At 32.9% G+C, this 16,551-nt stretch overlaps 9 protein-coding genes across 9 annotated transcripts; 4 read left to right on the forward strand and 5 right to left on the reverse strand.

The window, feature by feature from the left end:
* Positions 1-12: 12 nt before the first annotated feature.
* On the reverse strand, positions 13-2,261 carry FG379_000265 (uncharacterized protein; the record flags this gene model as incomplete). Its single annotated transcript, XM_067325675.1, has 2 exons — positions 13-21; positions 96-2,261. 2 exons carry the CDS (start codon positions 2,259-2,261, stop codon positions 13-15), a joined length of 2,175 nt encoding a protein of 724 aa, XP_067183219.1.
* Positions 2,262-2,467: 206 nt separating this feature from the next.
* On the reverse strand, positions 2,468-4,090 carry FG379_000276 (nucleotide binding family protein; the record flags this gene model as incomplete). The annotated part of the gene is made up of 1 exon (XM_067325686.1): positions 2,468-4,090. The coding sequence occupies one exon, from the start codon at positions 4,088-4,090 to the stop codon at positions 2,468-2,470; it is 1,623 nt and encodes a 540-aa protein (XP_067183230.1).
* A 126-nt stretch (positions 4,091-4,216) lies between these two features.
* Positions 4,217-5,056, reverse strand: FG379_000287 (DP1 DNA binding; the record flags this gene model as incomplete). The annotated part of the gene is made up of 1 exon (XM_067325697.1): positions 4,217-5,056. The coding sequence occupies one exon, from the start codon at positions 5,054-5,056 to the stop codon at positions 4,217-4,219; it is 840 nt and encodes a 279-aa protein (XP_067183241.1).
* A 339-nt stretch (positions 5,057-5,395) lies between these two features.
* Positions 5,396-6,106, forward strand: FG379_000298 (proteasome subunit alpha type 2 (20S proteasome alpha subunit B) (20S proteasome subunit alpha); the record flags this gene model as incomplete). The annotated part of the gene is made up of 1 exon (XM_067325708.1): positions 5,396-6,106. One exon carries the CDS (start codon positions 5,396-5,398, stop codon positions 6,104-6,106), a length of 711 nt encoding a protein of 236 aa, XP_067183252.1.
* Positions 6,107-6,356: 250 nt separating this feature from the next.
* FG379_000301 (heat shock 90) lies at positions 6,357-8,687 on the forward strand (the record flags this gene model as incomplete). Its single annotated transcript, XM_067325711.1, has 1 exon — positions 6,357-8,687. The coding sequence occupies one exon, from the start codon at positions 6,357-6,359 to the stop codon at positions 8,685-8,687; it is 2,331 nt and encodes a 776-aa protein (XP_067183255.1).
* Positions 8,688-8,768: 81 nt separating this feature from the next.
* Positions 8,769-11,144, reverse strand: FG379_000302 (TPR repeat; the record flags this gene model as incomplete). The annotated part of the gene is made up of 1 exon (XM_067325712.1): positions 8,769-11,144. The coding sequence occupies one exon, from the start codon at positions 11,142-11,144 to the stop codon at positions 8,769-8,771; it is 2,376 nt and encodes a 791-aa protein (XP_067183256.1).
* A 241-nt stretch (positions 11,145-11,385) lies between these two features.
* On the forward strand, positions 11,386-13,575 carry FG379_000304 (uncharacterized protein; the record flags this gene model as incomplete). Its single annotated transcript, XM_067325714.1, has 1 exon — positions 11,386-13,575. One exon carries the CDS (start codon positions 11,386-11,388, stop codon positions 13,573-13,575), a length of 2,190 nt encoding a protein of 729 aa, XP_067183258.1.
* A 262-nt stretch (positions 13,576-13,837) lies between these two features.
* Positions 13,838-14,281, forward strand: FG379_000305 (uncharacterized protein; the record flags this gene model as incomplete). The annotated part of the gene is made up of 1 exon (XM_067325715.1): positions 13,838-14,281. The coding sequence occupies one exon, from the start codon at positions 13,838-13,840 to the stop codon at positions 14,279-14,281; it is 444 nt and encodes a 147-aa protein (XP_067183259.1).
* A 153-nt stretch (positions 14,282-14,434) lies between these two features.
* FG379_000306 (LRR protein) lies at positions 14,435-16,414 on the reverse strand (the record flags this gene model as incomplete). The annotated part of the gene is made up of 1 exon (XM_067325716.1): positions 14,435-16,414. The coding sequence occupies one exon, from the start codon at positions 16,412-16,414 to the stop codon at positions 14,435-14,437; it is 1,980 nt and encodes a 659-aa protein (XP_067183260.1).
* Positions 16,415-16,551: the final 137 nt, after the last annotated feature.

Genomic DNA, 16,551 nt, shown 5'->3' on the forward strand with positions numbered 1-16,551 from the left:
TGTATCTTCCAATTATAATGACTATGGTTTTGAGAAATGATGGGGTACCCCATTCTTTGACTTGAAAACATTAAGCAATTCATATTATATGCTACAAATTGACCATTATTAGAACGAAAGTTTGTCATTGGGTAGTAACTAATATTTAAGTTTTTAGTGCTGGGGTTTGTTGATGACATCTCCCTTCCCTTTGTTCGTTCGATAAGTTTTCTTGAATGTGAGATATTGTGAATGTTAGTTGTATTGTCTTTTGGTATATTTTCAAGACTATTTAAGTTATCAACTGTTCCATCACCTCCTGTATCGATCTGAATACATCTTACTTCCACTAGTTTATTTCTTTCCCTTAGGTTAGTCATTGCAACATCTACTTGAACCTCAACATCCTTAGTTTCTCTTTTTTTAACATCACATGACTCACCTTTTTCAATTGGATCAACAATAAGTGGACTCTCTTTTAAGGTAGTGTCTTCGAATGAAGTGCCGGGTGACTTATATACTGTTCCCCAAAAGGTGTTTACTCTTTGCTCCTCGTCATATAAGTCAATGCTTCCAATAATTTGACTTTGTTGTTTTTTTCTATACTCTCTCACGCGTCTTCTTGCGGTGTTAACAGCAAGTAATATTTTTGAGAATGCTGCAACTGAAACCTTGGTTGGTATATTGTAATTCATAGGAATATTCATACAACTCTTTGATCTTCCTAATTTATTTAAAGATTTATATTGTTCTATTTTTTCTAATCTTGTATTATTTAGTTCACATTTTCTTTCGGTTAAAGGCTCTCTTGTCTCATTTTTAGAATTATCTGGTTTGTAATCAATATTATTATCAATTGAGTCAATATTTTTTTCACGCCGGTCAACCTGTTTAACAATTGATAAATAACTTTCGTTATTGTAGCATTCACTTATAATTCCAGTATTATTTACTTTATGATTTGATAAATCATTCAAAGGGTAAAGTTCCATTTGATTATTTTTTTCACCTGTATTAATGTCTTTGAGCCAGAAACTAATGTGATAATAAATATCTGCAAAATTAATCGAGTCACTCCCTTTTTTGTTATCCAATTCAGATTTGTCAAAGTTAAGTAAAACATGAAAATTGTTAATGAAATTGGATATTTCATGGAAATCAAATATGTTTCCACTTAAATTGTAAATAGATAGAGCAAGTTCTTCAAAGATGTTAGTTAGCTCTATATTTCCGTGTTTTAAAGAATTAATAATGTATTCAATACCAAATTCTAAATATATTTTATTTAAAAAAGAAGTATAACTATGTAATTTTTCAACTTGTGAACTCAATGGATTATCGCTAATTATTTTCACTCCAAAATTGTTTAGTTGCATATTTGTAGAATCATTAGAATATAACTCTGATTTACTTAATTTAATGTTCAAATTGTTGAATCTTGAAAATATTATTGTGATAAATGTTTTGTTTAGAATACCTTTCACCAATATAGAAAATAGAAATAATGAACTCTTTGATCTTGAATTAATCAGGCTCTTTAAAAATGCTATCAACAACTCTTTGTTTACCTTTTTTTCATAGAGTTCTTCAAAATGAGGTCTGTTGGTTTCTTTCCCAGTTGAAACATAGTCAAGAATAAAAATTTGACTAGACACTTTTCTCAATGTCTTCAATTCATTTAATTCTTTATTCAGCAAAATTGATTCAATGTTAATAATCAACAATGTGTGGAAGTTAGCATTTACTTCACAAGTTTTTTCGAGTTGAAGCTTCCTTGCAATGGTTATTAGATTAAGTAACTGTACTGGCTCCTGAATATCAACTTGAAGAAGCTCGAAGTAGTTGTAATCATCACTAAATGTGTAATTTACTGGGTTAACTAAGCCTTGAAGTGCGTCATACACATTTTCTAAGTTGCAGTTTTCATCCCTGCACACTTTTATCATTAGAAAAGAACATCTGAATTTTGGCAAAAAAATCATATTTTTTTCCATAAAACGACTTTTAATTATATTTGATTCAATAAACAAACTTTTCGTTAATTTTTCAATAAAACATATATTACTTTCATTGGTAACTTTCTCATTACTAGTAGAGAAATTGTCCCCATACTTATTGCCATATATGGAGTTTGTTTTTCCACTACCTTTATCAGCTGAACATAACAAACTATTAAATGAACCAGTTAAACATTTCAACACAATATATTTCACCTCAAAATCACATATATTATTATTTTCACCTATTATTCGAATATAACCAGTATTTTTTTTGCTTCCCATTTTCAATGGAAAAATGCAAATAATAATTTTTAGTTCTCAGACTGGACAAAAAATTATGTGGTCAAAAAATATCAGGAAAAAAATTTATACATGGCACAATTACATGGAAGGCATTTAAATAATTTAAATAGCAATATTTAATATATCTACAAGAGGAAAATGGTATTTATAATCCTCAAATAGTTAATGAGAAAGATGATTATGAGTCAATTGGTTCTTCTAGTTGGCGAATATGGTTCATTAAAAACAAGAATTGTATTATGTTCTTTGTCGAAACAACTACTTACTTCAAAGATTGAATTAAAAACATAGGGTAAACTATCCACCAAATCACTTGCAACAATACTTCTAAATCGTTTTTTGTATGAAATGTGTGCAGATAGTCTTACAAGCAAACATGCACCATATGTCGAGACCATGCCAGGATGCATTACATGCGTGTTGATTTCCGAATTTCGATTCGAGTGTTTAATCCCCCAGTTAAATAATGTTGAAATTACGCCGGAGAGAATGTCACCTTGGCCACCTGATCTCTTAAGCGTTCCTGCAATGTTACAAATTGCTACTTCATTTCCATTACTGATTATATCAATTTTATCCTTCAGAACGATACATAAGTTTCCAAGTTTTCTTGATAAATTGAAAACTCTATCAGCGATCAATAAAAACGATTCTCCAGACGAATCAAAGGATGATTCTGTGACACTTGAGTTTTTTCGATTACATGCCATAACACAATTTTCATTTATTACGTGTTCATAGAAGCACATTCGTAAAGGATTTGATATTAATATGCTGCTCTCATTTAAGGTTTTCGAATCAGAAACGTTTTCTTTGGAATCTTCATTCTCAAAAAATAAATTTATTTCTTCTCCATCATCATGAAACTGTAATTTTGTATTGGTATTTATTGAGGGCCATTCAATATTAGGGGTTCTTTCACATGGAGACTTTAACTCAGAATCCTCATTTCCATTTGTTCCCAATGGTAAAACTCTAGGAACGTTTATGGAAGTGTCCATGTCGTGGTTTACTTTATTGATTTCGTTTTGTATTTGGATGTATGGTGTTTTTGAGCTCACTATGTTTTTATTATCAACACTACTTTTATTGATTTTAGAATAATTACTGTCATCCAGCCCTACCATTATATTATTTTCTAGTCTGGTAAATTCTGTAAGATTAGGGGTAAGGATACAATTTTTGTATCCATTAATTATATCCGGCTGTTTTGAAATTAAATACAATCCATCAGCATCAATAACAATTGGAATTGAAAGTGAACGACATATTTTAATTAATTCTGATATAACTGTCATAATAACCTTCTCTCTTCCAAGACCGCACCCAATAACTATTATATCAAGCTTAGAAAGCCAAGGTCTAATAGCTTCTATTGAATTAGAATAAATTTCATCATCAAAGGTAGATTGTGAGGATGGCAATAGTGGGTGTACAATTAAGTCAGGAGAATAACATTTAATTGGAATTGCTGCTTCCGGAGTACAGAAAATATGACATAAATCTGCTCCTATTTTTAATGAAGAGATTCCTGCGAAATACGGAGCTCCAGAGTACTCACTAGAACCACCAATTATTCCAATTTTTCCAAGGCTACCTTTTCTAAGATCAGAACAAAGATTTGGTACGGAACTCCTGACAGCATCAATGAGCTTTCCCTGCGGGATTGGTGGATACCAAGCGTATCTAGATTTCAGGCTTTCGTTCTCGGCATTTAAACCATCATTTAACGTAACGTCATTATTTTCCTGGGTTTTAAGTGAATCGTTTTTCACTTCTCTCGAAAAAAATGTTAAGAGCCTGTTCATTAGGGCAAAATTAAAAAAATACTTGAATATAACGGTGGGGATCAGGCGTATCTTTGAGCGGAGTTGTAGAGGGCAATCAAAAAGCAACTTTTAGAAGAAAAAAGAGAAATGATGTTAATATAAAATTTATATTGGATTAATACCATTGCTACCTAATTCTGATAACCTAACGCTTGCTGCAACTCTATTTATTAGCTCGTACTGATCAAGAAAGTCGACAATACTATTTACCTGAATGGCAACTTCAGACTTATTACTTCTATAGATACAAGAAATGTTAGAGTCTTTTGAATTAGCGATAATAAGACAGCATGGGAGAGGAGTGCTTTGGATATTATTTCTAATGTTTGAACGAGAATTGTGTTCTACTATTGTTTTAAGAGAAAAATATAGGTATTGCAGTCTTTCATATTCTGCCAATTTCTCACGGATGCTTTGTTGTATTAGTGGTAAGTTATCGCATGGTGGTGATGTGTCCGAAAGAATGTGGTGTACACTAGATATACCTTTCCAAATAATATTCTTGTTACTCTTATCAATAATCCTTGCAGAAATCAACACATTTATCGCATCATATACTCTTCTCCTGATACTTTTCTCGCTAGACTCACGATTTTTCTGATAGACCGGATCATTCACAGCACGCATTGAATCGACCGGTCCAAGACATTCCATAATTAGATTATCAGCTATTTCTGTCTGAGTAGAAATCCTCCATACTTTCAGAAGGGTGCAAATTCTTACTGCAACCTGTTTTAGAGTTCCTTTTGCAGAATGCCCTCCACTCATCGTAAAACACGGCACAGATGTGTTTCTCATATTAGGGTAGTGTTGACTTAAATGCACAGAGTCGGTCTCCGTGGTCAACATTTCAAAGGTATACCCCTGGTTACAGACATCTTCCGGAGGAGGACCCTCAACTACAATGTTTAAGTTCCTATATTCGTTATTCCTAGGACGATCCATGTGAACTTTTGAAAACAACAATTAGATGAGAAAATCTATGTTTATCTACGTCAAGGTAGTCCCGCGGCAAATAACTATCTTTAGAGCCAAGGGATAGATAACTGTGTGACTAAAAATTTGTGATAAAAAGAAAAATTGATAGTAGAAGTCACGAGGATAAACACAAGGAATTTGTTATGTAAATCATTTCTAATTTGTTTGTTAATACAGAGATTTACTAACTAAAATTTTCTTTAATTCCTTTCTAAAAACACATATTTCCCGCCAAAACGCCCCCTCTGAACATTACAATGTTTATCCGAAGGCTGTTTCGAAAACACGTGGATTTTAACGTTTGTTATGGAATCAGACTACTCTTTCTCACTCACAACATTCAGTCCATCTGGAAAGCTTGTTCAGATTGAATATGCACTTAATGCAGTGAACAATCAGGGCCGTCCAGCATTAGGAATAAAGGCAAGAAATGGGGTCGTTATTGCAACAGAAAAAAAGATTTCCAATTCTCTTATAGAAGAGTCTTTCATAAGAAAGATTGAACTCATCACAAATGGAATTGGTTGTTGTTTTGCAGGCATGCCTGCCGACTTTAGAGTCATACTGAAGAAGGCGAGAAAGGTTGCGCAGGTATATTTTAATACGTACAGAGAAGAGATTCCTGTGGGTGAACTAGTAAGAGAGGTTGCAACAGTAATGCAGGAGTTTACCCAGTCGGGTGGTGTTCGTCCATTCGGAATATCACTCCTTGTCGCTGGTTTCGATGGAACGAGAGGACCCCAGCTGTTCCAAATAGATCCCTCAGGTGCTTACTTCGGCTGGAAGGCGTCCGCCATTGGGAAAGACATACAAAGTGCGAAATCATTCTTGGAAAAGCGTTACAACACTGAAATGGAAATCGAAGATGCAGTTCACACTGCATTACTTACATTGAAGGAGTGTTTCGAAGGTGCAATGGACGAAAACAATGTGGAGATAGGCATAATAGATGAGAGCCGGGTGTTTTCTATACTGTCCTCACAAGAGATAAAAGACTATTTAGGAGAAGTCGAATAGAATTTTCATACTATCCTATTCAGATTTACAACTATTTCAGACCTAAATTAGTGTCAGAATTATTGATTGTGATAGCATTAATTTACGAGTTGAAAAATTCACTTTCCTTATTCGATGTGGGGATCCTATTTTATCTAGGAGACGCCGGAATTTGTTTTGCGTACCCCCCACTTTACGCGACCTACATTATTTTATAGGAAAAGAGATTGAATTACTTTCAAGTAAATTTATTTATCTCATTTGTGCAAGTATGAATCTGCATGTAATTCTTGTCCTTTCTATTTTTTCAATCTTCAAATTATGTCTATGTGGTGAATTCACGGGTGTTCCTGAAGGAGCTGCGTTCAATTCCAATGATCTACCAGACTTTGGCGATTTTGGTGGCATGGGTGGTATTCCGGGTGATGATCCTGTTCTAGACGAAAGTACACCACCTCCTTCGCCGGAACTATCTAGTGAGGATGAAGCAGAAATCCAAAAGTCTAGTGAGAGCTATGAATTTCAAGCTGAGGTATCGAGACTTATGGACATTATCATCAATTCTTTATATTCTCAAAAGGATGTATTTCTCAGGGAGTTACTTTCAAATTCTGCAGATGCCCTGGAGAAGGTCAGATTTATTTCGGTTACTGATGACAGTTTTTTGGGTGATCAAACTGAATTAGAAATACGCATTTCTTATGATTCTGAAAGGCGAACCTTAACTATTAAAGATACAGGTATTGGTATGACACACCACGAATTAGTTACCAATCTTGGTACAGTTGCAAAGTCTGGAACGGCAAATTTCCTGGAATCATTAGCAAAGGGTGGTGACCTAAATCTCATAGGGCAATTTGGAGTTGGTTTCTATGCATCTTATCTTGTTGCTGATCGTGTCACTGTTATATCAAAGAATAATGATGATAAACAATACGTTTGGGAATCAAGTGCGGACTCTTCATTCAGAATAAGCCTAGATCCGAGAGGAAATACTCTGAAGAGAGGTACTTTAATCAGACTCTCATTGAAGGAGGACGCAACCGAATTTATGAACTTTTCTAAGCTCAAGGATCTTGTATTGAAGTACTCTCAATTTATTAATTTTCCAATATATGTATATAATCCGGATGAATCACCGAATAAATCAGATGGTGGAGAGTCCACTGATGTTGAAACCAAAAAAGGTAGATGGGAACTTGTAAATGTTGAGAAGGCAATATGGTTGAGACCAAAAGAAGATATTACCAAAGAAGAGTACTTTGGATTTTATAAGAGTATTTCACATGATTATTCAGAGCCATTAAGATATCTTCATTTCTCTGCAGAAGGTGAGATAGAATTTAAGGCACTCCTTTTCATTCCTTCACATGCACCATTTGACATGTTCGATACCTATATGGGTAGAACTGGAAATATAAAATTCTATGTAAGAAGAGTATTAATAACTGATAAAATTGAGGATCTACTTCCAAAGTATTTGAACTTCATTAAGGGTGTGGTTGATAGTGATGATATTAGTTTGAACGTTGCAAGAGAACATGTTCAACAAAGCAGGATAATCAGAGTTATAAGCAAGAAAATCGTCAGGAAGGTTCTTGAGATGCTTAAGCAAATGCAGACTGAACAAGTTAATGCAGAAAAGGAGAATTCAGATAAATCTGAAGAAGAAAAGTCCAAGAACAGTGCACTAGAGATTTATAACAAGTTTTATGATATGTTCCACAAGAACTTGAAGTTAGGTTGCTATGAAGATGATTCCAATCGTTCAAAGATAATAAAATTGCTCAAATTCTATACATCAAAATCAGGTGACAAGTCAATATTCCTGTCTGAATATATTGAAAGGATGAAACCTGAGCAAAAGAGTATTTTCTATATTTCTGGAGAGTCAACATCCTCGTTACTTAAAAATCCACTTCTATCTATCTTTCTAAAATATGATGTAGAGGTACTATTTTTAACAGAAGGTGTTGATGAGCCTTGCATATCAAGAATACCGGAAATAGATGGGTTTAAGTTTGCCAGTATCGAAAAAGGAGATGTTCGTCCTTTAGAAGAGACTGAGGATGAAAAAAATTTGCACAAGAGGTTAACAAAGTTCTATGATTCTCTTTTGAAATTCATCAAGGATGAGTTTCCTGGCGAGTTTTCTAAGGTAGAGGTCTCAAAACGATTGGTAAATGATCCAGCTGTCATAACTTCTGGCCCATGGGGACAATCTGCATACATGCAAAAAATTCAAAAGGCACAGACTTTTGCAGGGAGGCCAGACTACAAGAATAAGCATATGGAGATAAATCCTGATCACGCTCTCATCAAAAAACTAAACACGTTGATCACAGAGGACAAAGTCCAAGCGAAAGCCCTCGCTCGCATGATAATCCAACTCTCGACCATTGCGTCCGGTTTTGATTTAGAAAATCCAAACGAATTCACTTCCTCTGTACTTGATTTAGTGCTGAAGAATTCTGGGATAGATGCGGAGAACGCAATAAGCCCAGTTGAGCTCCCACCAGAGGTGAACGAGGTAGAAAAGGAAGATGAGAACAAGTTTGATGATGAGGAGGATGAGGACCGTAAGGAGAAAGATGAGCTCTAGTTGAATTAGAACATAGTTATTTTCAATATTCTACTTTCCATTTCTGGCTGTTTTAGTGGCTTCTACGCACTGGTGATGCTTCTAGTTGTTTCCGGGCATAAGCGTTAGTAGAAAGGAATGAGCACCAGATACAATAGGTGAGGAAGCGCTGTGCGACAGGTTATGTTCTTGTTGGGACTGATGCTGAATGAATGGGTTTGGTGGGTCGTTCCTTATGGGGAAATAGTGGTGATTTCTAAATGAGGATAATGTCTTGTTTCCCGAGAAACCGCTTCCCCCGTTCTTTGGGTCGCGAATACCTCTATCTGTTTCGCCGCACCTAAATTTACTTTCGCTGCTATGGCCACTTTCAAGTTCTTTCATCATGTTAAGTATTATTTGCTTCTCATTAATATCCTTCGTGAGGTCAAACGCGATATTTAGGTGTCTCAAAGACTTGTCTTTCCTCGACAACTGTGAATATGTTTTACCAAGGTACAAGTGAATGTTTGGTTCATTTGACGCAAGGCGATGTGCGGCTGTGAGCATCGTTAGCGCATCTTCATACCTTTCTAGTTCCAAGAGCACTATTCCCGCGTGGTATTTCAACCAAGGATTTCTTTGGTCCTTTAAGATACCCTTTTGAAATGTATTATAAGCAGAGAGAAAGTCATGGGTTGTGAGATAGCAAAGCCCCAAGTAGTGAATCAATGTTGAGTTATTAGGAACGACTTTAAGAGCAATAGTGAAGTGTGTTTTCGCCTGATTGTACTCTTCCCTCTTGAACCAAACATACCCAATCCCCCAGTGTGCCCTGTGGCACCTTGGATCTATTTTAAGTGCTTTCTGATACATCTGTATTGCTTCATCATATTTCTCTATTATGGAAAGTTCATGACCAATAAGTGTGTATGCGTAAACATACCTCGGGTTATGTTGAATTGCCCTCTTAAAACATTTAATTGAATTCTCATATTCTTTGTGTAATGAGAAACAATTTCCTATTACAATCCAGAGTTGTGGAGTATTTTTATCTACGATTTTAAGAACTAGATTTGAAAGATTGATCAATTCAATACTTTTCGAAAGTTGCCAGAGGCAAGAACTATGCAAATCCAAACAATTAATCCAAAGATTGTAGTTTGCTTCATAATTAATTCCGTTGCATACGTTCAAACATTCTTGCCATTGGTTAGATTCAAACAATGCTTTTACTTGCAATTCAATTACATAACCGATAGTGGAAATATTATTTGGAATACCTTCTAACATCTTAAGGAAGTTTTGGCAAAGATACCATTCTACTTGGTACGAAAGCTTTGATAAAGTGTGTAACATATAAAACAATGAACTATTGATTGAATTGCCTATTATAAATTTTTCACAATTTTTTTCGAACAATGGCAAGCTTAAACTATGATCTAAATAATCTGCAGTTTGTTTACCGAGAGATGCAGTTTTATTAAATTTCAGTGATTCAGAATCAATAATATATGGCCAACTCGGTCCAAAACTATGAATATCGTTATCTGACTCCAACCACTTGTTGAATGCAAAGTTCCTTTGCCTCTGTCTTTTTTGTGTTAAGTCACCGAAATTATAAAAGAAATCAGCAATGTCAAATACATATAACTCCTCACTGTCTGCTTTCCCCGAAACAGTAATTAATATATTTCCATCTTGAATACTTTTTATTTGCCATAAATCTGCCTCATTTTTATAAAGCGTAGATAGCACCAGGTTACCATTGTTACAACCAACGTATTCCTGGCACTTTTCTCCCCAGTTGTTTAAACAACAACATATTTTGACAAGCTCATGAGGAAATTGACATGAAAGGTTAACTAGCCTTTCAAAAGACTTCCAAAGGATTGGATTCCAATCAAGTGAAATTGCATAGCAATATAGAGCAGCAATTTTCATGTCCAGTTCTTCCAAAACGTTACCCCATAGATATAACCCTGCTGAATTTCCTGGTACGCGTAACTCTCCAGTATGTATACATCTTATTAGCATCGTTGGATTTACGCAAATAGTTGAGAATAAAGATGAGAGGGTTTTTTTGTTTTCATTAACAATTGGGGTTCCTTTCCAGGATTTTGGGGAAATTGAGGGAGAAATTGTGCAATTATTAGCTAATTCCACTAATGGTTTTGAACATATTTTTAAAATAATATTTTCCGCCTCTTCTATTTTACACATCTTCAAATGGTATTTAATTTTTAAATATTCACCATATAAATCTATATCACTTAAATTGTATACATCTTGAGTTGTGTCCTTTGATTTATCTTCAAAATTAGTTAAATAATTCAGTGCTTCTTGTAAATTAACATCTTTAACGAACAATCTAGAAACTTGTATCTTCGCTTCTTTCGTATCGAGTAATTTGCCAATGACCTCTCCCCAAAATCTTGTGTGGTCATACAATTGCCATTTATCAAGAAAAGATAAGATTGCTAGTAGGTCATGATTCATCTGAAATTCTTTTTTAAACTATTAAATTTAATTAAATATTGTTTTTTATTTGACCTGAAGCTGTACAATAATTCATGTAAATAATCCAAGTAAAAAAAAAATCTCCATTAAAGGCAAACCCCCACAAATGGATAGGTAGTGCGCCAATATTTTGTTTTTCCTGAGAAAAATGCAACCATTGACAAAGTTTGCCAAGCAAGTGTAAATGATGTTACTTAAATAATAATTTTACTTATTAGAAATGGATGCGGATATTAAGGGTTATATATCAACTTACCATAGGCATGGCCAAGCATCTTCACGCAATTTACTGGAGGGAGTTAATAATGTAAAAGACAAAACATCCGCCCCAGTTCAAATTACAGTAGAACAAATACTTAAAGAGACCTACTCTGGATATGCGGAAAATAAAAATGTACAAAGCTCTTATAATGAAAGAAATGAGTTTCATGAGTTTAGAGATTCCGATGAATTAGACGAATATGTAATTCGTAGAAGGAAGGAATTTGAGGATATCATCAGGAAAAAACGATGGAAAATTAGTTTGTATCTATCTTACGCAAAATGGGAAGCCTTGCAGCACAATTTTAATAATTCGAGATCAATTTTTGAAAGAGCATTAAATATTAACTATGAACATACGAGAATTTGGAGGGAATACATAAATATGGAGATTATCAATGGTAACATCAACAATGCCAGAAATTTATATGAAAGAGTCATAAGATTGTTGCCAATGGTCGATGAGTTTTGGATAAAGTACGTTCAAATGGAACAAATTCTAAAAAATTACATAAATGTTAGACATATTTTTAATAATTGGATAAAATGGAAACCATGCAAAAATATTTACTTTCAATATTGTAAGTTTGAGGAAGAATGTGGAGAAATTGAACTTGCAAGAAATATTTTAAATAATCTAATATCTTCGTATCCAACACAGGAAGCTTTTCTTGCCCTGGCTAGATTTGAATTAAGATATAATAATATGGCATCAATAAAAAAAATATTTGATCAAATGGTCTATTTTTACAAATCATCAAGCACTCAAATTAACCCAAAAACTGTTGTATTCTTTGCAGACGTTTTTGTTAATGAAGGAAAACTTGAAGAGGCAATAAATATTTATAATCAGGGAATATCACTTACTGAAGCGCAAGATAGGCAATTTTTAAAAGAAAAGCTATTTATTGTTTACAAATTAGAAAAGAAGCAAAGGGTTGATGACACTGACGAATGGAAGTTAAATAAAATAAAACAATATAGAGATGTGTTGTCCTGTAACCCTATAGATTTTGATCATTGGTTTGATTTTTCTATATTTGCATTTCAATATTTAAAACCTGAAGATGTTCAAAAAATATTTGATGACTTCTCAAAAGTATCACCTCCAAAGGACGATATTATAGAGTTTGAGAAATACATTTACTCTCACTTCCTTTACCTGTATTATTTTGAGACTAACATAAGCAATTCATCTACAATTATTAACAAGACTCTAAACTCACTTATTAATCAAATTGATGCATTTAAGGAAAACAAAAACAAATCTATAAATAGTACCAGTAAACCAATTAATTCGAGTTTGAATGAAGAATGCTCACGAATTTTATCGGAAGTCTTTATTTTCTTTTCCGGAAATCAAATAAGGAACGGAAATCTGCCTTCCGCAAGAAAAATTTTAGGTGCTGGTTTAGGTAGAATTCCATGTTCCAGGCTATTTGATTATTATATTAATTTTGAACTTAAACTCGGAAATTTTGACCGTTGCAGGTTGTTGTTTACCAAATATATTGAATTCAATCCCATTTCTGCTGATACCTGGAAGAAATATATGAAATTTGAATATAAACTTGGTGAAATAAAAAGATTTATTGGAATTGCAGAAGCAGGGATTTCTATGCCTGAGCTTGACTCTCCTGAAAACATCTGGGAATATTATATTGAAGTTATGACAAAAAAAGGTGATTACGAAATGGCAGATAATATTTATAGACGTCTTTTAGAAAAAACACAACATCATCAAGTTGTAATGGACTATTCAACCTTTATTGTTTCTAAATTAAACGACTTAGAATATAACAGAGAATTTGTTCTTAAAATATTAAATATTTACAAACAAAACTCAATGGACTATCGAAGAATGCTTATATTGAAGTATTGGCTTTCTCTAGAAGAGAAAATTAGTGAAACAGAGTACGCAAATAATTGTGAAAATTGGATTAAAATAATCAAAAGACTCACTCCAAATATAGTAGTAGATGGAAATTCAAATGAAAAACGTTATATTTTTAATGAGGAAAATTATGAGCTTTCTTATTTGTTAAATTTTGAACAGTCAGAAAAAGCAAAAGTAGGTGAAGAATTGAGAAGCAATGTTCCCTCTGGACTATTAGATGCTGCGAGAAGTTGGAAGAAAATAAAACGTTAGTTTGTTCCTATTATCAATCAATTTCACCAATCTATGATACATTGTATTCATTTTTAAGATTTACCTCGAGAATAATTCATGTATATATGTTTTTTTAAAATAATAATTATTTTTAGTAAATATAGATAAATTATATTTCATTCCTGAGTAGAAGCGTTAACATGCTTTATATTATAAGCTTGTATTTGTTTTTATTATTGTATCTATTTTTTCGAATTTTTTGTTACCTGCTCCCCTTTCTTTGCGGCTTAAACCGTTATTAATGGACAGTTTTTTTAGTAAGATTGATTTACTAGGTTCTAATTTCGACGCATCGTTGGCAATTCAGAATTTGGACGTAGTAAGATTTCCAAAAAATACCCATGCCCTTGATAACTTAGCGAAAGCGAAGTTATTATTGCCATTTGGAGTGCAAGAGAGAATAAACAAAGATAGCTCAAATATCAATGAGCTGGAAACTAAAAACTCAGAAAAAGAAAAACTAAGTGATTCTATAGCAATTGATGTTAATTCACTGAAGAATATAGACTATAAATTTTTGAAAAAGAAAAAGTTTATTGAAAGCAAAGACGTTTACTTCTCTGCTATCAAGAAGTTCACGGGATTAAAGGGGGACCAAATTATACGACAAAAAGTTATGGTAATTCCAAAAAATAAAACAGAACAGGTAAGCTATGATATCCATATTAATTATTTGTATTATTGAAAGCTCATTTTAGTATACAGGGTTGGTGCAGTGTTGCGACAAGAATTATGTTATATTAAAAAGTTATGCGAAACAAAATAATAGTATATCTAGTAGTAATAAAGAAAAAAAAAGTAGTTGGAAAATATTCTCCATTAGGAATAACTTGTTCTATTAGAACCTTTCCAAGAACACCTTGTTTATTTTGTCATTTATATTCAAATGCTTAATTTGTGGATAATTCTCCCAAACAAATATAGGGAAATTCTGGGACAAGCCATTGAAGTTGATTATTTCAAGTGAAGAAATATTTTTCATGTTATTAAGTAGAAAAACCAGCTCTTTATCGTCTATTGTATCGTTCACTGAAAAAGACAACTCTGTTATATTGGAGAAAAAACTTTTCAGTTTGATTTCATTATCCATAAAATATCCTCCCGGAACACTTTGTAAATTATTTATAACAAGTTTATAGGGTCTAAATTTCCCACTGGAAATGATATCAAAACAATCACTTGAAAATCCCAATCCTGAGTTTGATATCAATATTAGTTCCTTTAGATTCAAAAGGCAGCAATCACCAATCAAACATTCTAAAATTAGACTTTGATACTTAATTGACTTTATATATGAAATATCGAGTGAAATTTTTTCTATATTTCTGCAATTTGTACAAACCTCCTTAAAAGAATCAATTAGCAAATCACTAAGTTCGTAGATACTAATTGACAAATTCTTTAAGTTAATACAGTATGTACCAATATAATGAATTAAATCACTTGTTATGACATTTTTCAGACCATCTAATTCAAGATCAACAAGGGAATCGGAATTACTCTTAATAATACAACACATAGACAGTGGGGTTAACCCACCACCCATTAGTTTGGTTTCAATCTCCAAGTCCTGGATTAATTTCAATACTTTATCATCAATTATATCCTCTTCTAAAACAAATGATTCGTATTTGTTAGTTTTGTCGAGTTGAAATACTGATTTGTCGTCATTGGAATGATTATCAAGTGTTTCATCATCATTCAATGTCAATTTTGGTATCTTAATCCCATTAGAGTTCTCAAACATACATTTATGCGGATTAAAATTCATTCCTAAATTAGTACTTTGGCTTAGTTTGAGAGTTTTCAATCTACACACATCTTCTTCTGAATACCTAAGTGCCAGATATTTAATAGTTGTTGATGTTAGTAAAGGACACCAAGAAATGTCAAGGTGCTGAAGTTTCTTAAGATTTTTATCTAAGTAATAGAATGATTTATCAGAAATATTTGCACAATTCTTAAGTTTCAAAGTCTCTAAATCTTTCAGATTTAACGTAATCTCTTTGAAAACCTCATCGTTCATATTAATATTGAACTTCAGATCGAGGAATTTTAATTTTGTGAATGAAGAGACAATCTTTTCTAAAATTTTCGAAGATAACTTTGATCGTGAAATTGTTATTTTTTCAATACTATTATTTATACTACAATTGAACTCGCAACTTCCATCATTTATGCCATCACAGGATGATATATCAAGTTCTTTCAAATTAACACAACATTGGACGATGTCCTCTAGTGTTCCAAGTGTAATATTCCTACAAGAAGAAATATTCAGTACTTCTAAACCAACTGAGTGCTTAATTACGTTATGTAGGTCAATTATTTGACAACAGTTTTTAATTATCAATGACTTTAGGTTGCATAGAGAGGATTTAACAGGGGAAAACAATTCTGTTTTAAATGCAGAATCAGTAACTAACTTGCAACCAGAAATATTCAACTCCTTAAGCTTATTGCAATTAGAAATTATGCACTTCACAACCCTATTATTAACTTGGTAACAATTACTTAGGTCTACTACCTCCAAGTTGGGTGAATTAAAAAATAAGTAGTTTAGTGAACTAGCCTTAATACCATTACAGTACGGAATTATCAATTGCTTTCTATATGGACCACTAATTCCGTATATAAACGATTCAGTTATTTTTATTGAAGAACGTTTGAGCACCTTGTATATATTACAAATTGTTTGATCAGAATATTTCCTTAGTCCTTGTATAGACAATTTTCCCTTTTTTACTTGAATTTCTAGAAATTCTTTACTATCTATAACATCTTCTAAAGTTTTTCCATCCCCAATTAAGCTCAACATTACAAATAGCTTGGTATCAACATCTACTCGGAAGTTATATTTTTTTAAATATAGCGGTCTTTTTTTTTAAAGACAATTCGTCTAATTTCAACTGTTATTTCCTATAAAAATTAGTGTTGACAAAAAACAATATTCAG

The sequence above is a fragment of the Cryptosporidium bovis genome (assembly GCF_009768925.1).
Source record: "Cryptosporidium bovis isolate 45015 chromosome Unknown contig_10, whole genome shotgun sequence".
NCBI lineage: Eukaryota > Apicomplexa > Conoidasida > Eucoccidiorida > Cryptosporidiidae > Cryptosporidium > Cryptosporidium bovis.